The 17,777-nt window shown below is 31.1% G+C and overlaps 5 protein-coding genes and 1 pseudogene across 6 annotated transcripts, besides 11 other annotated features; 5 read left to right on the top strand and 1 right to left on the bottom strand.

The window, feature by feature from the left end:
- Positions 1 to 443: 443 nt before the first annotated feature.
- Positions 444 to 1,262, top strand: TVAGG3_0080550 (hedgehog receptor protein; the record flags this gene model as incomplete). Its single annotated transcript, XM_001296293.1, has 1 exon — positions 498 to 1,040. One exon carries the CDS (start codon positions 498 to 500, stop codon positions 1,038 to 1,040), a length of 543 nt encoding a protein of 180 aa, XP_001296294.1.
- Positions 1,263 to 1,375: 113 nt separating this feature from the next.
- Positions 1,376 to 2,257, top strand: TVAGG3_0080560 (cytoplasmic translation; the record flags this gene model as incomplete). Its single annotated transcript, XM_001296294.2, has 1 exon — positions 1,473 to 1,751. One exon carries the CDS (start codon positions 1,473 to 1,475, stop codon positions 1,749 to 1,751), a length of 279 nt encoding a protein of 92 aa, XP_001296295.1.
- Positions 2,258 to 2,807: 550 nt separating this feature from the next.
- Positions 2,808 to 2,980: a mobile genetic element.
- Positions 2,981 to 3,018: a terminal%2Cinverted (terminal inverted repeat of MuDR-5_TvMULE4 transposon ID:TVAGG3_0080580).
- Positions 2,981 to 3,813: a mobile genetic element.
- Positions 3,777 to 3,813: a terminal%2Cinverted (terminal inverted repeat of MuDR-5_TvMULE4 transposon ID:TVAGG3_0080580).
- Positions 3,814 to 3,992: 179 nt separating this feature from the next.
- Positions 3,993 to 4,030: a terminal%2Cinverted (terminal inverted repeat of MuDR-5_TvMULE4 transposon ID:TVAGG3_0080590).
- Positions 3,993 to 5,189: a mobile genetic element.
- Positions 5,152 to 5,189: a terminal%2Cinverted (terminal inverted repeat of MuDR-5_TvMULE4 transposon ID:TVAGG3_0080590).
- A 46-nt stretch (positions 5,190 to 5,235) lies between these two features.
- Positions 5,236 to 5,676, top strand: TVAGG3_0080600 (uncharacterized protein; the record flags this gene model as incomplete). The annotated part of the gene is made up of 1 exon (XM_051222015.1): positions 5,236 to 5,676. A coding segment is annotated over one exon (441 nt), but the record flags the coding sequence as incomplete, so codon positions are not given.
- Positions 5,677 to 10,658: 4,982 nt separating this feature from the next.
- Positions 10,659 to 10,686: a terminal%2Cinverted (terminal inverted repeat of Mariner transposon ID:TVAGG3_0080610).
- Positions 10,659 to 11,961: a mobile genetic element.
- TVAGG3_0080620 lies at positions 10,755 to 11,881 on the top strand (annotated as a pseudogene). Its single transcript has one exon. A coding segment is annotated over exon 1 (1,127 nt).
- Positions 11,934 to 11,961: a terminal%2Cinverted (terminal inverted repeat of Mariner transposon ID:TVAGG3_0080610).
- Positions 11,962 to 12,017: 56 nt separating this feature from the next.
- Positions 12,018 to 17,777: part of a mobile genetic element that runs on past the window's edge.
- On the top strand, positions 12,324 to 12,755 carry TVAGG3_0080650 (uncharacterized protein; the record flags this gene model as incomplete). Its single annotated transcript, XM_051222016.1, has 1 exon — positions 12,324 to 12,755. One exon carries the CDS (start codon positions 12,324 to 12,326, stop codon positions 12,753 to 12,755), a length of 432 nt encoding a protein of 143 aa, XP_051107002.1.
- TVAGG3_0080660 (virulence-associated protein E family) lies at positions 14,790 to 16,879 on the bottom strand (the record flags this gene model as incomplete). The annotated part of the gene is made up of 1 exon (XM_051222017.1): positions 14,790 to 16,879. A coding segment is annotated over one exon (2,090 nt), but the record flags the coding sequence as incomplete, so codon positions are not given.

Genomic DNA, 17,777 nt, shown 5'->3' on the forward strand with positions numbered 1-17,777 from the left:
AACAAGTTTTTTAAAAACAAATTTGGAATAAACAATTTCATATCTTAAACGTCTCTTTTTAAGGGCTAGAAGGGGCGTAAGCCCCTGCAAGCCCCACCCACCTAATCTGATTTTTATTCCGGAAATTCATATTGTAACTCAGAAACTTGAAATGATTGGAATTATTGATATTGATGAACACCTTGTAAATGATAATTATGGATATTCTTTAATTTATTCTCTATGATCTTTGATTCAAAAACATATTTTGTGTGTTTCATTGATTTTGATTTAATGTTTATTAAATGTCCTAATAGTCGAATTTCTCAATCATGTAATTTAGGATTGAAACCCCAGAACTACAGTGAACGCAGTAGAATTCTTTGTTTTTATAAAATAAATGATAAACTGATTCAACGTCACTTTTTATTCATGGAAAATAAAAGTGACAAATTCAATTTTGAGTTCTGAATTTTTTCTATGAATTGCTACAAAAAAAATTCGTTTCGAATTTTATTATGGCAGAACAGAAACTCATCCTCACAGTCGAAGGACAGGTTGAGTGTTGCACAGATCCAAAGGCAAATGGATTATTCTTCACATACGGTTTTTCTCACGGTCCTGGGTGGTCAATTGCCGTTGGTGCAAAAGAAGGAACCAGTCAAGCCTCATCAATAGACAATAATAACATGTGCATTTGGAACTACCCATTCAATGTTGCTTTTAAAGCTGAGAGACCTTTCGGCTGGCCTCAAATGGTATTTGCAATTTACGGTAAAAACGCTTTTGGAAGTACGGTTGTTGCTGGATATGGAGCGATTCACCTTCCTACAACACAAGGACTTCATAAACTCGAAATACCTTTATTTGCTCCTGCATCAACGTCTTTGATGCAGAAATTGATCGCGAAAATTACCGGACAAACAACAGAATTCATTAACTTAAACTTCATTGCTGGCGGTGAAGCTCGTGACCTTACAAGAACAGAGTCTCAAGGTACATTAAAGATGACGTTAAACGTTCTTATTGGGGGCACTCAAGCCTTAGACCTTATATTATAATTAGATTGACCAAAAGTTATATATTGTTGGTGTTTTTATTTTGTTCCAAATATTTTTATTTGTTTCTTTATTATCAAGGGATTGAGTATTAATTTTTATAATATTCTTCTAAATACTTTTAATTCTGACTAGAAAATCATTTTTCCTTCTTGTCCCATAAAACATCAAATATTGATGCATAAATCTTTCTACTATAACTCTCAAAATGATTCAAAACAAAATACTATCAGCCTCTTTCAAAGTATAGAAAGAAAATCAATAATTTGCAATTCTGTCTGAAATATCATCAAATTTCTAAACCAAGTTAGCATTTTTCATAACACTCCCCTGTAGATATTACCAAATCTCTTTATCTAAGCATTTATTGATACTCATCAAGATTTTAAATTTTAAATTGAAGGGAAAATAATCGTTTTGGATGGCCTTTTTCTAATGTCTGAGGAACAACAACAAAAGGTCCTTGCTCCAAAGCGTGAATGCGGTCTCCACTCATCTGGCAAGCGTGTTAACTTCGCTCGCAAGATTGTCCACGAGCTTGTCGGCTGGCAACCATACGAACGCCACACAATGGATCTTATCAAGATCGAACGCCGCCGTGCTGCTCGCCAATTCCTTAAGAAGCGCCTTGGCACACACCGCCGTGCTATGAAGAAGCTTAACACTCTTGAAGAAGTTGTCCAGGAAGAATCTCTCCACCACCACCACGAGTAAATTGGTTTATAAAGATTCTTTTGTAAAATATGGCACTACAATGCATTTTAAACCCTAGTGGTTTGGAATATCTTAAATTACACCAAAATATTTTCTATAAGATTTTGAAATGTGCTTTTGCCATCTTTTTTTCTTATATAGACGGCCCTATTCAATATATGTTTTTAATGATTTTTGTATCTTTGCTGACTATTTTATCCCCTTTTCAAATTATTTTACATCAGCTTAGGATATGCTTTTCATTTGCTAGTTTCAAGGAGATAAGATCACAATCTCTCTTGATCTAGAACCCTCTGTGCAATTGGAAATAGTAGTATATATGACGGGTTGTGTGACTTTTTTTGTAAACGTAAGAATTCATACAATATTGAACGATTTTGTATCATTTATTTTAACATATGAAGTAAAAAATGTATGATTCTTACGGTTTTGATTCTTACGTTTTTGAATAAATCAAGATTTAAAAATGATACAAAATTGTAAGACATTTACACTCAGCCCAAACATAAACACATTAAAAAATTAACATTAATTTTAAAATATATTTATTTTTCCATCTTTTATAAAAGAAGCTATATATAGATGATGTCAGATATTCCGCGATTAATTAAACATTGTTTAAATCCTGAATGGGTTAATCTTCAATTTAAAAATGAAGATTGTGACTTTTTTTGTAAACGTAAGAATTCATACAATATTGAACGATTTTGTATCATTTATTTTAACATATGAAGTAAAAAATGTATGATTCTTACGTTTTTGAATAAATGAGGGGGTAACCGGGTTAATTAACTTCTTTTTGACAACATGAGAGGAAGGCAGTTATGAGTTATTTTTGAAGAACTGAAGGTGTCACTATGTCACTATGTGTCACTCGGTTATTTAACTTCTTTTGAAAATGGTGACAACATGACATTTCGACAACAGGGGAGAAAATTAATGTCTTACATTTACGAATAATTTATTTTTTTAATTCGTAAGAAAATGAGTGGATCAAGATTCGTAACCGTCACAAAACTCCGAAGAAATAAAGTTAGATTTTTTATTTAATATAAAATGTATGGAAAAAGAATAATATCTGATTTTGAACATTATTTGATTGATTTACTAATTGATCCACAAAGCTGTTGTAAAATTAATTTTGAATTTAAAATTAAAGGAACCGTAAATTTTGTATTTATTTATCACTTAAAAGAATATGACCGATATCATAATTTGATATATGAAACGAGTGGGGGACAAACTCGCCCATTGTCACTTTTTCGTTAACCTTAAACTTGTAATTTTCATTATTTTTAATTAACCTTATTTCTTTCCCAATTCCTGATTTATTTTATTCACTTACTATTAAAAGTCACATTTTAATAAAATATAATAATTTATTTATAGCATTTTTTACTATACTGTAATAAAAAATTAATTATAATAAATTAAATGTTTATTAAATCAAATGTTTTCTTTGCAATAATATTTTTAATGTTGAGTAAACAATGTTGGGATCAAGTGTATCATTTTTCAGACCTTTCTGAACAGCTTCAAGCATACTGATGCATTCGACTTTTTTAAATTGTGTCATTTCTTCGAAATCTCTTGTGACTTTTTTGATAACTTTAACACTTCTCTCTGAATCCAGACCTTTAATTTGCAACTTAATCAGGAATGAAGGAACAACACTGGAATATAACTCGATGACAAGTTCATCGAGTCGAAGATTTGGTTGTACACCACTTGTATGTGCCGGATACCATTGTGTCAAATTTTTTCTGAAATTAACTTTAAAAGTACTAAGTAAGATCATGAGATATAGCAATATATGTTTAAACCAACTTATATTTTGGTTGTACACCACTTGTATGTGCCGGATACCATTGTGTCAAATTTTTTCTGAAATTAACTTTAAAAGTACTAAGTAAGATCATTTATTTTTGCATAATATAATGCCAATATGGTTTCTTTTGATTTTATTTCATTTATAAGCAAATCAGATTTACCCAAAAACTCCACTCCATAAGCGTTCATTTGCTAAATTAAAAAGTGACAATGGCTAGTCTGTCCCTTTCTCATATGAAACTAATATAATATTTGAAGATAACAAACTTACAAGCTTCGAACATGAAAAAAAGAAAGAGATTGAAAAGCAATTCAATGAATGCCTTTTAAATACATATGCGCACATTATAAGACATAAAATGAAATTAATTCCTTATTAATCAAAAATATTTTTTATCTTTATATAAAGATGAGAAAGGGACAGACTAGCCCATTGTCACTTTTTAATTTAGCAAATGAACGCTTATGGAGTGGAGTTTTTGGGTAAATCTGATTTGCTTATAAATGAAATAAAATCAAAAGAAACCATATTGGCATTATATTATGCAAAAATAAATGATCTTACTTAGTACTTTTAAAGTTAATTTCAGAAAAAATTTGACACAATGGTATCCGGCACATACAAGTGGTGTACAACCAAAATATAAGTTGGTTTAAACATATATTGCTATATCTCATGATCTTACTTAGTACTTTTAAAGTTAATTTCAGAAAAAATTTGACACAATGGTATCCGGCACATACAAGTGGTGTACAACCAAAATATAAGTTGGTTTAAACATATATTGCTATATCTCATGATCTTACTTAGTACTTTTAAAGTTAATTTCAGAAAAAATTTGACACAATGGTATCCGGCACATACAAGTGGTGTACAACCAAAATATAAGTTGGTTTAAACATATATTGCTATATCTCATGATCTTACTTAGTACTTTTAAAGTTAATTTCAGAAAAAATTTGACACAATGGTATCCGGCACATACAAGTGGTGTACAACCAAAATATAAGTTGGTTTAAACATATATTGCTATATCTCATGATCTTACTTAGTACTTTTAAAGTTAATTTCAGAAAAAATTTGACACAATGGTATCCGGCACATACAAGTGGTGTACAACCAAATCTTCGACTCGATGAACTTGTCATCGAGTTATATTCCAGTGTTGTTCCTTCATTCCTGATTAAGTTGCAAATTAAAGGTCTGGATTCAGAGAGAAGTGTTAAAGTTATCAAAAAAGTCACAAGAGATTTCGAAGAAATGACACAATTTAAAAAAGTCGAATGCATCAGTATGCTTGAAGCTGTTCAGAAAGGTCTGAAAAATGATACACTTGATCCCAACATTGTTTACTCAACATTAAAAATATTATTGCAAAGAAAACATTTGATTTAATAAACATTTAATTTATTATAATTAATTTTTTATTACAGTATAGTAAAAAATGCTATAAATAAATTATTATATTTTATTAAAATGTGACTTTTAATAGTAAGTGAATAAAATAAATCAGGAATTGGGAAAGAAATAAGGTTAATTAAAAATAATGAAAATTACAAGTTTAAGGTTAACGAAAAAGTGACAATGGGCGAGTTTGTCCCCCACTCTATAAAGATGACAAATAGAAAATTTTTTATTTTTATTTTATAATAAATGAGTATAACAACTAATTCATTGAAATCTTTAAAGTTCACTAATTCAGAATTAGAAAATATTTTAGAAAATTTTGGAGACGGTTCTTATCCAACATATATGCAGAATGTGAAAGAGTTTTCCAGATTGTTGAATGAATTTAAATATAACGGACCAATTACTAAAAAGGCTATAATGAGATATTTATATCCCAAAAAAGTTGAAAAACAGGAGAATATTCCTCTTTATGGTCCAGAGGACCTGGGCTCAGAGAGCCTTGAAACACCTCCTGAATATTTTGAAGAAAAAATTAAACAAGATGAATATTATAACGATGAGATTGAGAAATTGGAACAATTAAGAAATGAAATAGATGAAAGAATTAAGGAATTAAGAGAAGTTGAAAAATATAATGAGAATGAAGTAGAGGGTTTAATGAATATCCCAGCTTCAGAATCAGAAGTTCAAAAATCACATGAGGAAAGATATAAAAATTACTTTTTGGAATCAACACAAAATTTATTAGATGGTGATATTGACGAAACACTTTCAGAAGAAGGCACAAATTTATTCATAAACATAAGTTACAATTTATTGACGATGGAGATTATCCATGTATATTACTTTCACCTCCTCTTGATTCTGAAAAATTCAAAAAGCACTGAAAAATGTAACATATGCAACAAATACGATTAAGAAAGAAGACCATGATATTTACACAAATTATTATTTAAATAAATGTACAGGTGTTGATAAAGTTTTTGATTTGTTAGATAAAATATCAAAAGAAACAATTGGCACATATAAAATTTTGCGATTGTGGTTTCATTGTTGAAGATACCGTTGATGTTTCATATGAAAGAACAGCTCCGAAGGAGGACGAAGTGGAAAGATCTATTCCATTCGTTATTAAGAACATAAAAGATATGAAAACCTATAAACATTATATTTATTCATTCATTTCAGAAAAAATGGAAGCAACACATAAATCATCTCGTCATCATTTCATAGCTATTCACACATTCCTTTTCAAAGTTGTGAAATTAAATAAGACAGGAATTAGATTTAATGTATCAGGGTACACATTCTTGAGTAAATTAAAATGTATTCGTCACGTTGCAGATGATAAAAATTTGTGTATTCTTAATTCATTTTATGGACTTTAGCCCTGGACTTTAAAAAATAAAGTTTATTTTTTATTTTTTATTCTTACATAAATGAACAAAAATGGAACAGCTAAAATGAATGATAATCAAATAAGAGCCGAAGGTAGAAGGTTATTTAAACGCTTCTATAATATTCCCGATGGTGTTAATCCTAAAACTCGTAGAAGTTATTTAAATGAAGCCATAGATGTATATGAAGGATTTGACATTTCATCAGAAAGTGAGAGGTTAGCAAGAATGTTAAACGTTAATATTGATTTTTATTATTGTGACCCTCAACCAGAAGACGTAGACATTAACAAGGTAGACTTTCCATTAGTGGAATCAATAATGATAGACCCAGAATTTGAAACAGTAAATATTTTATTAACACAGAGTCCATGCGGAAAACTTCACGCTGACAGAATAACAGACGTTGAAGCACTCACAGGATATAAAGTTTGCCCCTTTTGCAAAGAAGAAGTATATTCTATCCGTGATGATCCAGAAAGGAAAAACCAAAGAAGATTTTTAAAACATTGTGAGAAATGTAAAGAAAATAATGGAAGATTAATTCAAGACGTTCAATTGCAAAACACACAGCAACCATATGCACCACATATTACGAAACAGAAGATATATCAATGGCTATTAGCACATAATTTGCAGGAATATTATAAACCAACAAGATATTATATTACTTTTGACTTCGAAACATTAGAGACTAAAGAAGAATTACAACTTTCTGAGTGTGCAACTTTGAACGCTTACTTAAAACCATTCATGGTATCATCAACGGTTAAATTAAACGATAAAACATACACGAGGAATTTTTGCTTAACTTCGAGTGATTCTTTTATTTCTGATTGGATTGAGTTTTTATTTTCAACCTGTTCATTAGTTGCTAAATCAAATATTGAACAATATGAAGAATTAATGAAGCCGCATACATTAAATGAGAAACAAAAGGAAGCATTTAAAGAACTTCTAGATGAGGAATTCAATAAAGTGAATATCATAGGTTTTAATTCAGGAAAGTTTGATTTAAATTTAATTCTTCGTGATTTAAATACTGCAAAATGGAAGATAAAATCAATGCTGGGTTCATCTTCACAATTTAAGCAAATCATTGTAAAGAAAACAAACTGTCCATATGAATTAAGATTTATTGACATCAGAAATTATATAGCGGGTGGAACATTGGACCAATTCACTCAAGATTTCGGAAACAATAAAACACGTGTTAAATCATTCTTCCCTTATCAATTCATCACATGGGAAAATTACGAAGAAGAATTATATAAAGTGGAACCATTCACTCAAGATTCATTTTATTCAGCATTAACACAAGAAACAATATCCGATTCAGATTATCAAATATATCTCAATGATGCTAAAAACTTTAAGAATAGATTAGAATATTTTATTCATTATTGCAATAAAGATGTTGAAATTATGATTGACCCAATTGATAAAATTATTGAAGAAACATTTGTTTATAAAATTGACATGCTCCATAATCTTTCTTTATCATCGAATGCATCAATGATTCGTTACGCGTTAGCATATAAGAACTTCAATCCTAACGAAACATATCCAGAAGAAGAAAATGTGGAATCAAGTTTTGAATTAACGAAAAAGTATTGGAAATATAAAATTGAATCATATAAGAAACAAGATGAAAAGGTGAAAAGAGATACCAAAAATAATGTTTCAATGGATGATTTTCAATACTATCACGATTTAATCCTTTCATCTAAATGTAAAATGTGTGGTAAAGCGTTTACATATGCAAATAAACCAACATTGGATAGAATCGATAATGAAAAACCACATACTAAAGATAATTGTCAGTTAATGTGTTGTTATTGCAATGTCGTAAAATCAAATAAAGATGAAGACATTCAACGTTTAAGAATTAATTTAAGAAATTACGCATTGAAAAATAATTTACCAATGACTTTAGATTCAGTGGAAGCGTATCACATCCTCCGTAATGGAATTACTGGTGGTCTCTCAAATGTTCAACATCGTGTTAATCTTAAAGGTATCACACACATTAATAAACTTTCATATAGTCCAGAAACTAAAACTGTATCAAATGAGGACACTTCCAACATCATGACTCATTTCGTTGGAGTTGACTTTAATTCATTATATCCTTCATCATTTTCATCTAATCCTCATGATTTCATTCAATATACTGACCATAAAATGTATATGCCGGGAAGATTGAATGGTGTTATCATTTGTGATACAGCAACAAAGAAAGCAAAAGCACTGGGAATAATTAAGAAGAAAAATACTTTATTCGTGGCTGAAGTAAAGGGTCACATTGATGAAAAATACATTAATGATTACATAAACTTTTTACCGATAATAAGAAACTTAGATATTATCACAGATGAAAAAACAATTGGCAGTTTTATGTATAATTACATGAAATCAAACAATCTACCAGTTGACCAGAAACAAAGAAAATTAACTCAGTTAGCATCAACACACAACCAATATCAACCATTTTCTTCTTATTATCTTTGGTATCTAATAGACAGATTTCATTTTATCATCGATGATATTCAATCAATTTTAACATTTACTAAAAACACTTGTTTTAATGAATTTGCGAACAAATTTATGAACGAAAGACAAAAGGCTGAATTAGAAGGAAATAAAGGAAAAAGTTTATTTTGCAAGATTTCACTTAATGGATCATATGGTTATGATGCAATGAATACACAAAATTACACAAAGACTAAAATAATGAATGCACAGAAGTCACGCGTTGCATGTATGTCAGATAAGTTTAAAAACATAAGAGAAATAGGAGAGGATACATATCAAGTGATGCTTAAAGATAGATTTTATAGATGTGAAACATGTTTACAAGAGGCATTCTTCACTTTAGATAACGCAAAATACTGGTATTTGGTTTTCATTTATGATTTTATGTATAAATGCATGGATGTTAATCGTTTTCATTTCATTGAAGGTGATACTGATTCATCATATTGGGCAATCGCTGGCGACCCAAATCTTCCTAACACTCAAGCGTTTCAAGCAATTGTTACCGATAAACAATTTTATGATAAAAACATTTTCAAATTCGCACCTTTTGATTTCTTCTGTTTTGATGAGAAATTTAAACCTAAATTAAAGAATAAAGCTGAAGAAAAAGCACATGAGAAGAAGTTATTGGGTTTAGCAATTGAGAAACAAGGCGATAACATGGTTGCTTTATGCCCTAAGTGTTATACATCATTCAACGGAATGATTGGTGAAGACTCCTTCAAAAAGATAGCACAAAAAATGAAAGGTGTAAGTTTACGACAAAATAAACAATTAACACCTAAAAATTATTTGGATATAATAAATGATAAAGTGATATTTGATGGTCAAAATATTAATTTACAACTTAAAAATGGGTCAATGACTCGCTTAACAATTGGTAAGACTGCATTAACAGGGGCACACACTAAAGCTGTATGTTGTAAAAATGGATGTTGTATGCCATTTATTTAATGAAATGCCACAGAAGAGACAAAGAGGCGGGCACCCTTAAACATTTATTTTATTTTTATATAAATGAATAGCGCAGATTTAAAAAATTTAATTGATGATTTAGTATTTAATCAAAATTTTCTTAGTTATTATGAATTAAAATCATATCTTCAAAAACATGATGAAAATATAACGGGTGATGATATGGATGAATACTATCAGTATTATAAAAACGAAATTTTGAAATATCATGATAAAATAATTAAACGTTTAAGAGAGAACATTAAAGAAGGAAAATATTCAAAGGGAAAAAGTAAATCACAACTTAAACAGTTGAAAGATTTCAAAAATAAAGTATTAACTGAAAAAGATATTGATGAATTATATAATTTATATAATCCTGAACCGCAAAAGCCAAAAGAGAAAAGTTTGGACGTTCAGCAGCTCATAAATGAAGCACAAGCTTTAATTTATGATTCATTAGTTAAAACATATTCAACCCGACTTTTAAATGAAGATCAACTTTTGGAATTCATCCTTCAACATAAACTCGAAGCGGGAAAGTATATCAAACCTTTATATACAGCATATTTAAAACAAATGAATAGAATACATCCGGAATTAATGAAGGGGGGAATGAAATCCAAAATCAAAGCAGATAAAATTAAACCACTTGCAACACCAAAACCTCCAACGACAGTACCGCCTCCTCCTTCAGTTAATCCTTCATCATTCACTTTATTATATCCATTTCAAACATTAAAGAAACAAAAAGATTTTAAAAAGGGTTTCAAGATATAGGGTGTCCAAAGGTGCGTTTAGCACAGCGCTCTATATGAGACTATTAAAGGAGATATATGCTGATTATAAATATATAATAAAAAATATGAATATATGTATATGATGAGTAAGTTGTATTTTGGCGCCATGCCGGGATATAAAATGAATTTTGAGACAAGAGGCAGTTTCGCGGGAAATTTTGGCGGGATTTTTTTTTTTTTTTAATGAATCATAAAGAAAACATCCTCGCTCTTGCAAAAAAATGCAAAGACTGTAAAAAAATCTACGAGACATTGGTAAAATGCTTCGGTATGGATGCTCCTAGCTATTCCACTGTAACGTATCATGTTAGGATGTATCACTTCATGAACAAAAAGGCGCCCATCATAAAAATTGACAAAAAATCGCCGGATCAAAGAAAAATCAAAGCAATTCTTCAAGCGCTAGATGAAGACCCAAGAGCATCACTCAGAAGGATAGAGGAGATGACAAAGATACCACGTACAACAGTCAGTTATTATCTGCACAATTATTTGAACTACAAACTAGCGTATACACGTTGGGTTCCGCACAACCTTAATTCAGTTCAAAAAAAATCTAGAGTCTAATCTTCGAAAGAGCTCCTCTCTATATTGGGTGCGTATCAATCCAAGAAGTTTCGCTTTTTAGTAACAGGGGACGAGTCTTGGTTTCAATATGCAACAGAAGCCAAAATCATGTGGATCCCGAAGGATGAAAATCCGCAAACATTCCCGAAGAAAAAAATTGACACACCAATGATGATGTTGTCGGTTTTTTGGGGCGTGAATGGCATCATCGCAATTGATATTCTTCAAAAACCTAATACGATGAATGCTCAGTATCTAATTGACAATGTTCTTACTCAAATTATCAATTCTGATGAGTTTGAGAAATCCAAACAACAAAAACAAAAGTTTGCAATTCATTTTGATAATTCAAGAGTTCACAAAAGTCATAAGGTAATGAATTACTTAGTGGAAAACAATGTCAAAGTTGTTCCAAACCCAATTTATTCACCTGATATTGCACCCTCTGACTTTTATTTATTCGGCACGCTAAAAAAGAGAGCTGAAGGACGCGAATTCGCGAGTCCAGATGATCTTGAAAATTTTGTAAGAGAGCAATTTGAGCAATTTTCTCATGATGATTTAAAGCGTGTCTTTCAAGCCTGGATCGATCGCTGCGAACGCGTGATTGAATCCAATGGTGATTATATTTAAATAAACTTTATATATATGTAACTTGTTTATTTCTATTCGCAGTATTCAGGTTTGTGCTAAACACACCTTTGGACACCCTATATTAAATAAACCAATTGACCCGAAAATTCAACCATTAAAAGAAAAATTTAGTCGTCCATCATTTGCACCTTCACCTTATTCATATGAAATCGATCATCTGGAATATTCAAAAGGAAATATTACTTATTTATTTGCCATTAACATTAACACTAGATATTTATATTGCATTCCGGTGAAAGGGAAAACAGAACAGGAAACAAGAAGAGCTATACAATACTTACTAGATCAGGAAAGAGTAGATAATATCAGGGGTGATGGTGATAAAGGATTTCAGGCAGCCATGACTCATTATTTCCCACAAATTAATTTTTACTTCTCATCCTCTCCATATACGTTTCATAATAAAATAGTTGATGCGGTAATGAGAACTCTTAGAGATGCGTTAGGGGTTAACGGTCAGATATACTGGGATGGAAATCATGACTCCATCATACAGCAGTTAGTATATTATTACAATAATACATGGCATAGAACTATTAACATGAAACCAGTGGAAATGAAAAATGATATTTCAAAAGAATGGGAATATATTAGAAAGCAAATGGAAAGGTTGAATGATGTTAAACGTGAACAAATTAATTCAGGGCTCATGAATTTTAAACAAGGGGATAAAGTTTTGATTCATCTCGATTATGGAAAAACTGATAAATCAATGACAAAAAGAAGACGAAGATTTGACACAATAGCTGAATTTGTTAGATATATTAACGGCAACGCATTAGTTGAGGTTAACAATAAATTAATAGAAATTCCGATTTATTTTATTACTCCATTATATTTAAATAATATTTAATTTTTTTTTATTTCGTAAGAAATGAGTGACAATGAAGCAGTCAAGAGTCCAGACGATGAATATAAAAAGAAACTAAACAGAATTAAATCAAAAATATGCTATTACAAAAAGAAGCCGCAATGTGGTGGGGTTGAAAAATTAGAAACTTACCGTTCAATCCTTAAACTGAGTGAAGCAAAAATAAAAGAATTTAATAGAATAAATAAATTGATTGGAAGAGATGAATTTAATAAAGATGAATTTTTAAACTCTATCCAAATTTAATTTTTATTCCTCTTCGACAACATCTCTCTTTCCATCATTACTGCATAACCACATTTTCTCAGTTTTAGTGGTTTGTTATTTTTAACATGTTCTCGCATCATTTTTATCATTTCCTCCCTTGTTATGATTCGTGGTAAATTTTGAGCTTGTGGGGTATTCATTTATATAAAAATAAAAATTTAAATTATACCGTTCTAAAGTTTGAGACAACAGCCGCTAAGCAGCGAGACCTGAAGGTCTTGACATTTCGACAACAACATGAGAGGAAGGCAGTTATGAGTTATTTTTGAAGAACTGTAGGTGTCACTATGTCGCTATGTGGTACCAGGTCATTTAAAACGACAACATGAGAGGAAGGCAGTTATGAGTTATTTTTGAAGAACTGAAGGTGTCACTATGTCACTATGTGTCACTCGGTTATTTAACTTCTTTAGAAAATGGTGACAACATGACATTTCGACAACATCATGAGAGGAAGGCAGTTATGAGTTATTTTTGAAGAACTGTAGGTGTCACTATGTCGCTATGTGGTACCAGGTCATTTAAAACGACAACATGAGAGGAAGGCAGTTATGAGTTATTTTTGAAGAACTGAAGGTGTCACTATGTCACTATGTGTCACTCGGTTATTTAACTTCTTTGAAAAATGGTGACAACATGACATTTCGACAACATCATGAGAGGAAGGCAGTTATGAGTTATTTTTGAAGAACTGTAGGTGTCACTATGTCGCTATGTGGTACCAGGTCATTTAAAACGACAACATGAGAGGAAGGCAGTTATGAGTTATTTTTGAAGAACTGAAGGTGTCACTATGTCACTATGTGTCACTCGGTTATTTAACTTCTTTGAAAAATGGTGACAACATGACATTTCGACAACATCATGAGAGGAAGGCAGTTATGAGTTATTTTTGAAGAACTGTAGGTGTCACTATGTCGCTATGTGGTACCAGGTCATTTAAAACGACAACATGAGAGGAAGGCAGTTATGAGTTATTTTTGAAGAACTGTAGGTGTCACTATGTCACTATGTGTCACTCGGTTATTTAACTTCTTTGAAAAATGGTGACAACATGACATTTCGACAACATCATGAGAGGAAGGCAGTTATGAGTTATTTTTGAAGAACTGTAGGTGTCACTATGTCGCTATGTGGTACCAGGTCATTTAAAACGACAACATGAGAGGAAGGCAGTTATGAGTTATTTTTGAAGAACTGAAGGTGTCACTATGTCACTATGTGTCACTCGGTTATTTAACTTCTTTAGAAAATGGTGACAACATGACATTTCGACAACATCATGAGAGGAAGGCAGTTATGAGTTATTTTTGAAGAACTGTAGGTGTCACTATGTCGCTATGTGGTACCAGGTCATTTAAAACGACAACATGAGAGGAAGGCAGTTATGAGTTATTTTTGAAGAACTGTAGGTGTCACTATGTCACTATGTGTCACTCGGTTATTTAACTTCTTTAGAAAATGGTGACAACATGACATTTCGACAACATCATGAGAGGAAGGCAAAAATAAATTCCAATCATACTTTATAAAGCTTCATTTACAGGTATTTCGTCGTCAGTAAATGAATCCTCATTATCATTTGGTTCAACCTGTTTATATAATCCTTTCATTTCTTCTTTCAAAACATAACACCATGTTTGTTTACCATCTATTCTTTTCTGTTTCTTATCACATTTATCCTTAATACTCATTTGAAAATTCTTGTCTTTCATGTCTGATGGTTTGCAGAATAGCGCATTTTGACACGCCATACCTACACACAATTCATCATAATGTGTATTTATCCATACATCTAAAGGATTTGTTGATAATTCAATTAAATCTTGTTTGGCTTCAGTCATCGGAATGATTCGTACATTAAATGATGAAAGGTCGTAATTGATAAAATATGTTAGTAAATTATCATAAAATTCCTTTGTGCATGAATCCATTAAATTCTTGAAGTAATCAAATTGACCCTTAAATTTACCATTAACCCTTAAAACTGCATATCTTCTGTCTCCAACTTCAATTTTGACAGGGTAAACGTTATTAGTTACGAAAATGAAATTGGCAACATTCTGAGCAGTTCTTCTGGGTTGATTCTTTTCATTAATTCTTATCTCATTATCCGTTATAATTGATTTCAAAGCGTTGAAGTTTGCAAGTCTGTCTTCACCTACATTCTTGAGTTCATTAAGTACAAGAAACATTTTATTTTCAACTACTGAGTTGAAATTACCCGTTAGCTCACTTATTTCGGTAATGTTTTTACATGAATAACCAGCGAGAAGTTCAGAAATAATGTCTGTAAATCTGTTTTTACCTATTCCCTGAAGTCCTTTCAAAATAATTGCTGTTTCATTCTTGATTCCGGGATGTTGAATCATTGATGCAATCCAGCCGAGAAGGTATTTATACACTTCATCGTTATTATCACAAATGGCTTCTTTAATGAAATCCATAAACATCTCAATTTTTGAGTAATCTACTTTTTCGAGAACGTTGTATTTATAACCTTGAAACGTTGAGAAAACATCTGGGGAATCAGATTTAAAGCAAACACCCTTAACGGTTAATGAAGACAATTGATTTAGTAGTACATCCCATGCTGTTATGGTTTTACCTTCTTCTTTAAATAATTTAATCATTTTGAGTGACTCTTTCATGTTTGACTGAAGAACGAATGATATTTGATTCATTTTATCATGAATATTATAGTCTTTTTGAATGAAGTATTTGTTTCCACAATCTACAAAACGGATTACACGTGATAAATCCTCAATTACTTCAGAACTATTTTTATACTGATGATTTTCAGCTTTACGTCTAATATCTGTTATCAAGAATGAATCATCAAGTTTTATATCAAATGTTATTTTTGACTTACGTAATAAAGGTAAAACGTGTTCATCATAATATTCCTTTTGATAAAGTTTTAGAATCTTTACCAAAACAAATGGAGAAGTCATTAAATGTGCATATCTATCACGTGCTTTTTCAAAATTACTTTTTGCTTTTTCTGTTAAACTGCAGAAGTTATAAACGTTGCCGTATGCTTCATTAATTAAATGATTAGGTAACGAATTAATAGCTTGAAACAGTGTGAATAATGTAACTTCTTTTTCTAAATTCATGTTTCCACCATCATTATGTACTTCAAAATCACTGATGCCATCAACTATGCTCTGGGCAAGTTTATCGTCAATGTTTACATCTTTGTTTTCATTCATTATACTCTTTATTTCTTCACTCTTTTGTTCAACTCTTACCTTAATATTCAAATCATTTAATATATCATTCACTGTTCTAGTTAATGTTGAATCATAACTTCCACGAATGAATGAGTATGTATTGATTGGTTCTGCTGCATTCTTGCGAACTCTTGAATCAGCCATAACCACTAATGAACGCTTTGAATCATCCATTGAAGTCATGATATCGATATCATAATCATTGCAGGAATAACATTTAATCATTCTGTTCGAGGTTGAATAGAAGAAATTAGTGTTGCAATAAATGTGAAGACCTCCTGAAGCGGTTTTAACTATAACGTCTTTATCCGAAAGTTTTGATAGAATGTCTTTTCTAACTATTTCTTTAAGTTCATCATTGTACGATTTATTGATATCAACATCTATAATCGTTAAATTTGAAATTTTATTTGCTAATAAAGCTGTACCAGTTTTCCTTCCTCTTCCTCCATCATGTTTGAGGTAGTTATGTAAATCAATCTTATTTTCACCAATTCTTTCGTTGAGGGTTTTAGTTTCTGCCACAACTAATTCCTCAGCTAATGAATCAATAACTTTTTCATCAGAAACGATAAAGTCGACGTTGTTGTTTGTTGCTGTCATTTATATAGGAATAAAAAAATAAAAATAATTTTAAAACTAACTTTATTTTTGTACTGCATCAAATTTTCGTAAATGTTGTCGAAATGTCATGTTGTCACCATTTTCTAAAGAAGTTAAATAACCGAGTGACACATAGTGACATAGTGACACCTACAGTTCTTCAAAAATAACTCATAACTGCCTTCCTCTCAATGTTGTCGTTTTTTAAATGACCGAGTGACACATAGTGACATAGTGACACCTTCAGTTCTTCAAAAATAACTCATAACTGCCTTCCTCTCATGTTGTTGTCATTTGACCTCTGTACGTACCACATAGCGACATAGTGACACCTACAGTTCTTCAAAAATAACTCATAACTGCCTTCCTCTCATGTTGTCGTTTTAAATGACCTGGTACCACATAGCGACATAGTGACACCTACAGTTCTTCAAAAATAACTCATAACTGCCTTCCTCTCATGTTGTCGAAATGACCTGGTACCACATAGCGACATAGTGACACCTACAGTTCTTCAAAAATAACTCATAACTGCCTTCCTCTCATGTTGTCGAAATGACCTGGTACCACATAGCGACATAGTGACACCTACAGTTCTTCAAAAATAACTCATAACTGCCTTCCTCTCATGATGTTGTCGAAATGTCATGTTGTCACCATTTTTCAAAGAAGTTAAATAACCGAGTGACACATAGTGACATAGTGACACCTACAGTTCTTCAAAAATAACTCATAACTGCCTTCCTCTCATGTTGTCGTTTTAAATGACCTGGTACCACATAGCGACATAGTGACACCTACAGTTCTTCAAAAATAACTCATAACTGCCTTCCTCTCATGATGTTGTCGAAATGTCATGTTGTCACCATTTTTCAAAGAAGTTAAATAACCGAGTGAC

This window comes from Trichomonas vaginalis, chromosome IV (genome assembly GCF_026262505.1).
Source record: "Trichomonas vaginalis G3 chromosome IV, whole genome shotgun sequence".
NCBI classification, from domain to species: Eukaryota; Parabasalia; order Trichomonadida; family Trichomonadidae; genus Trichomonas; species Trichomonas vaginalis.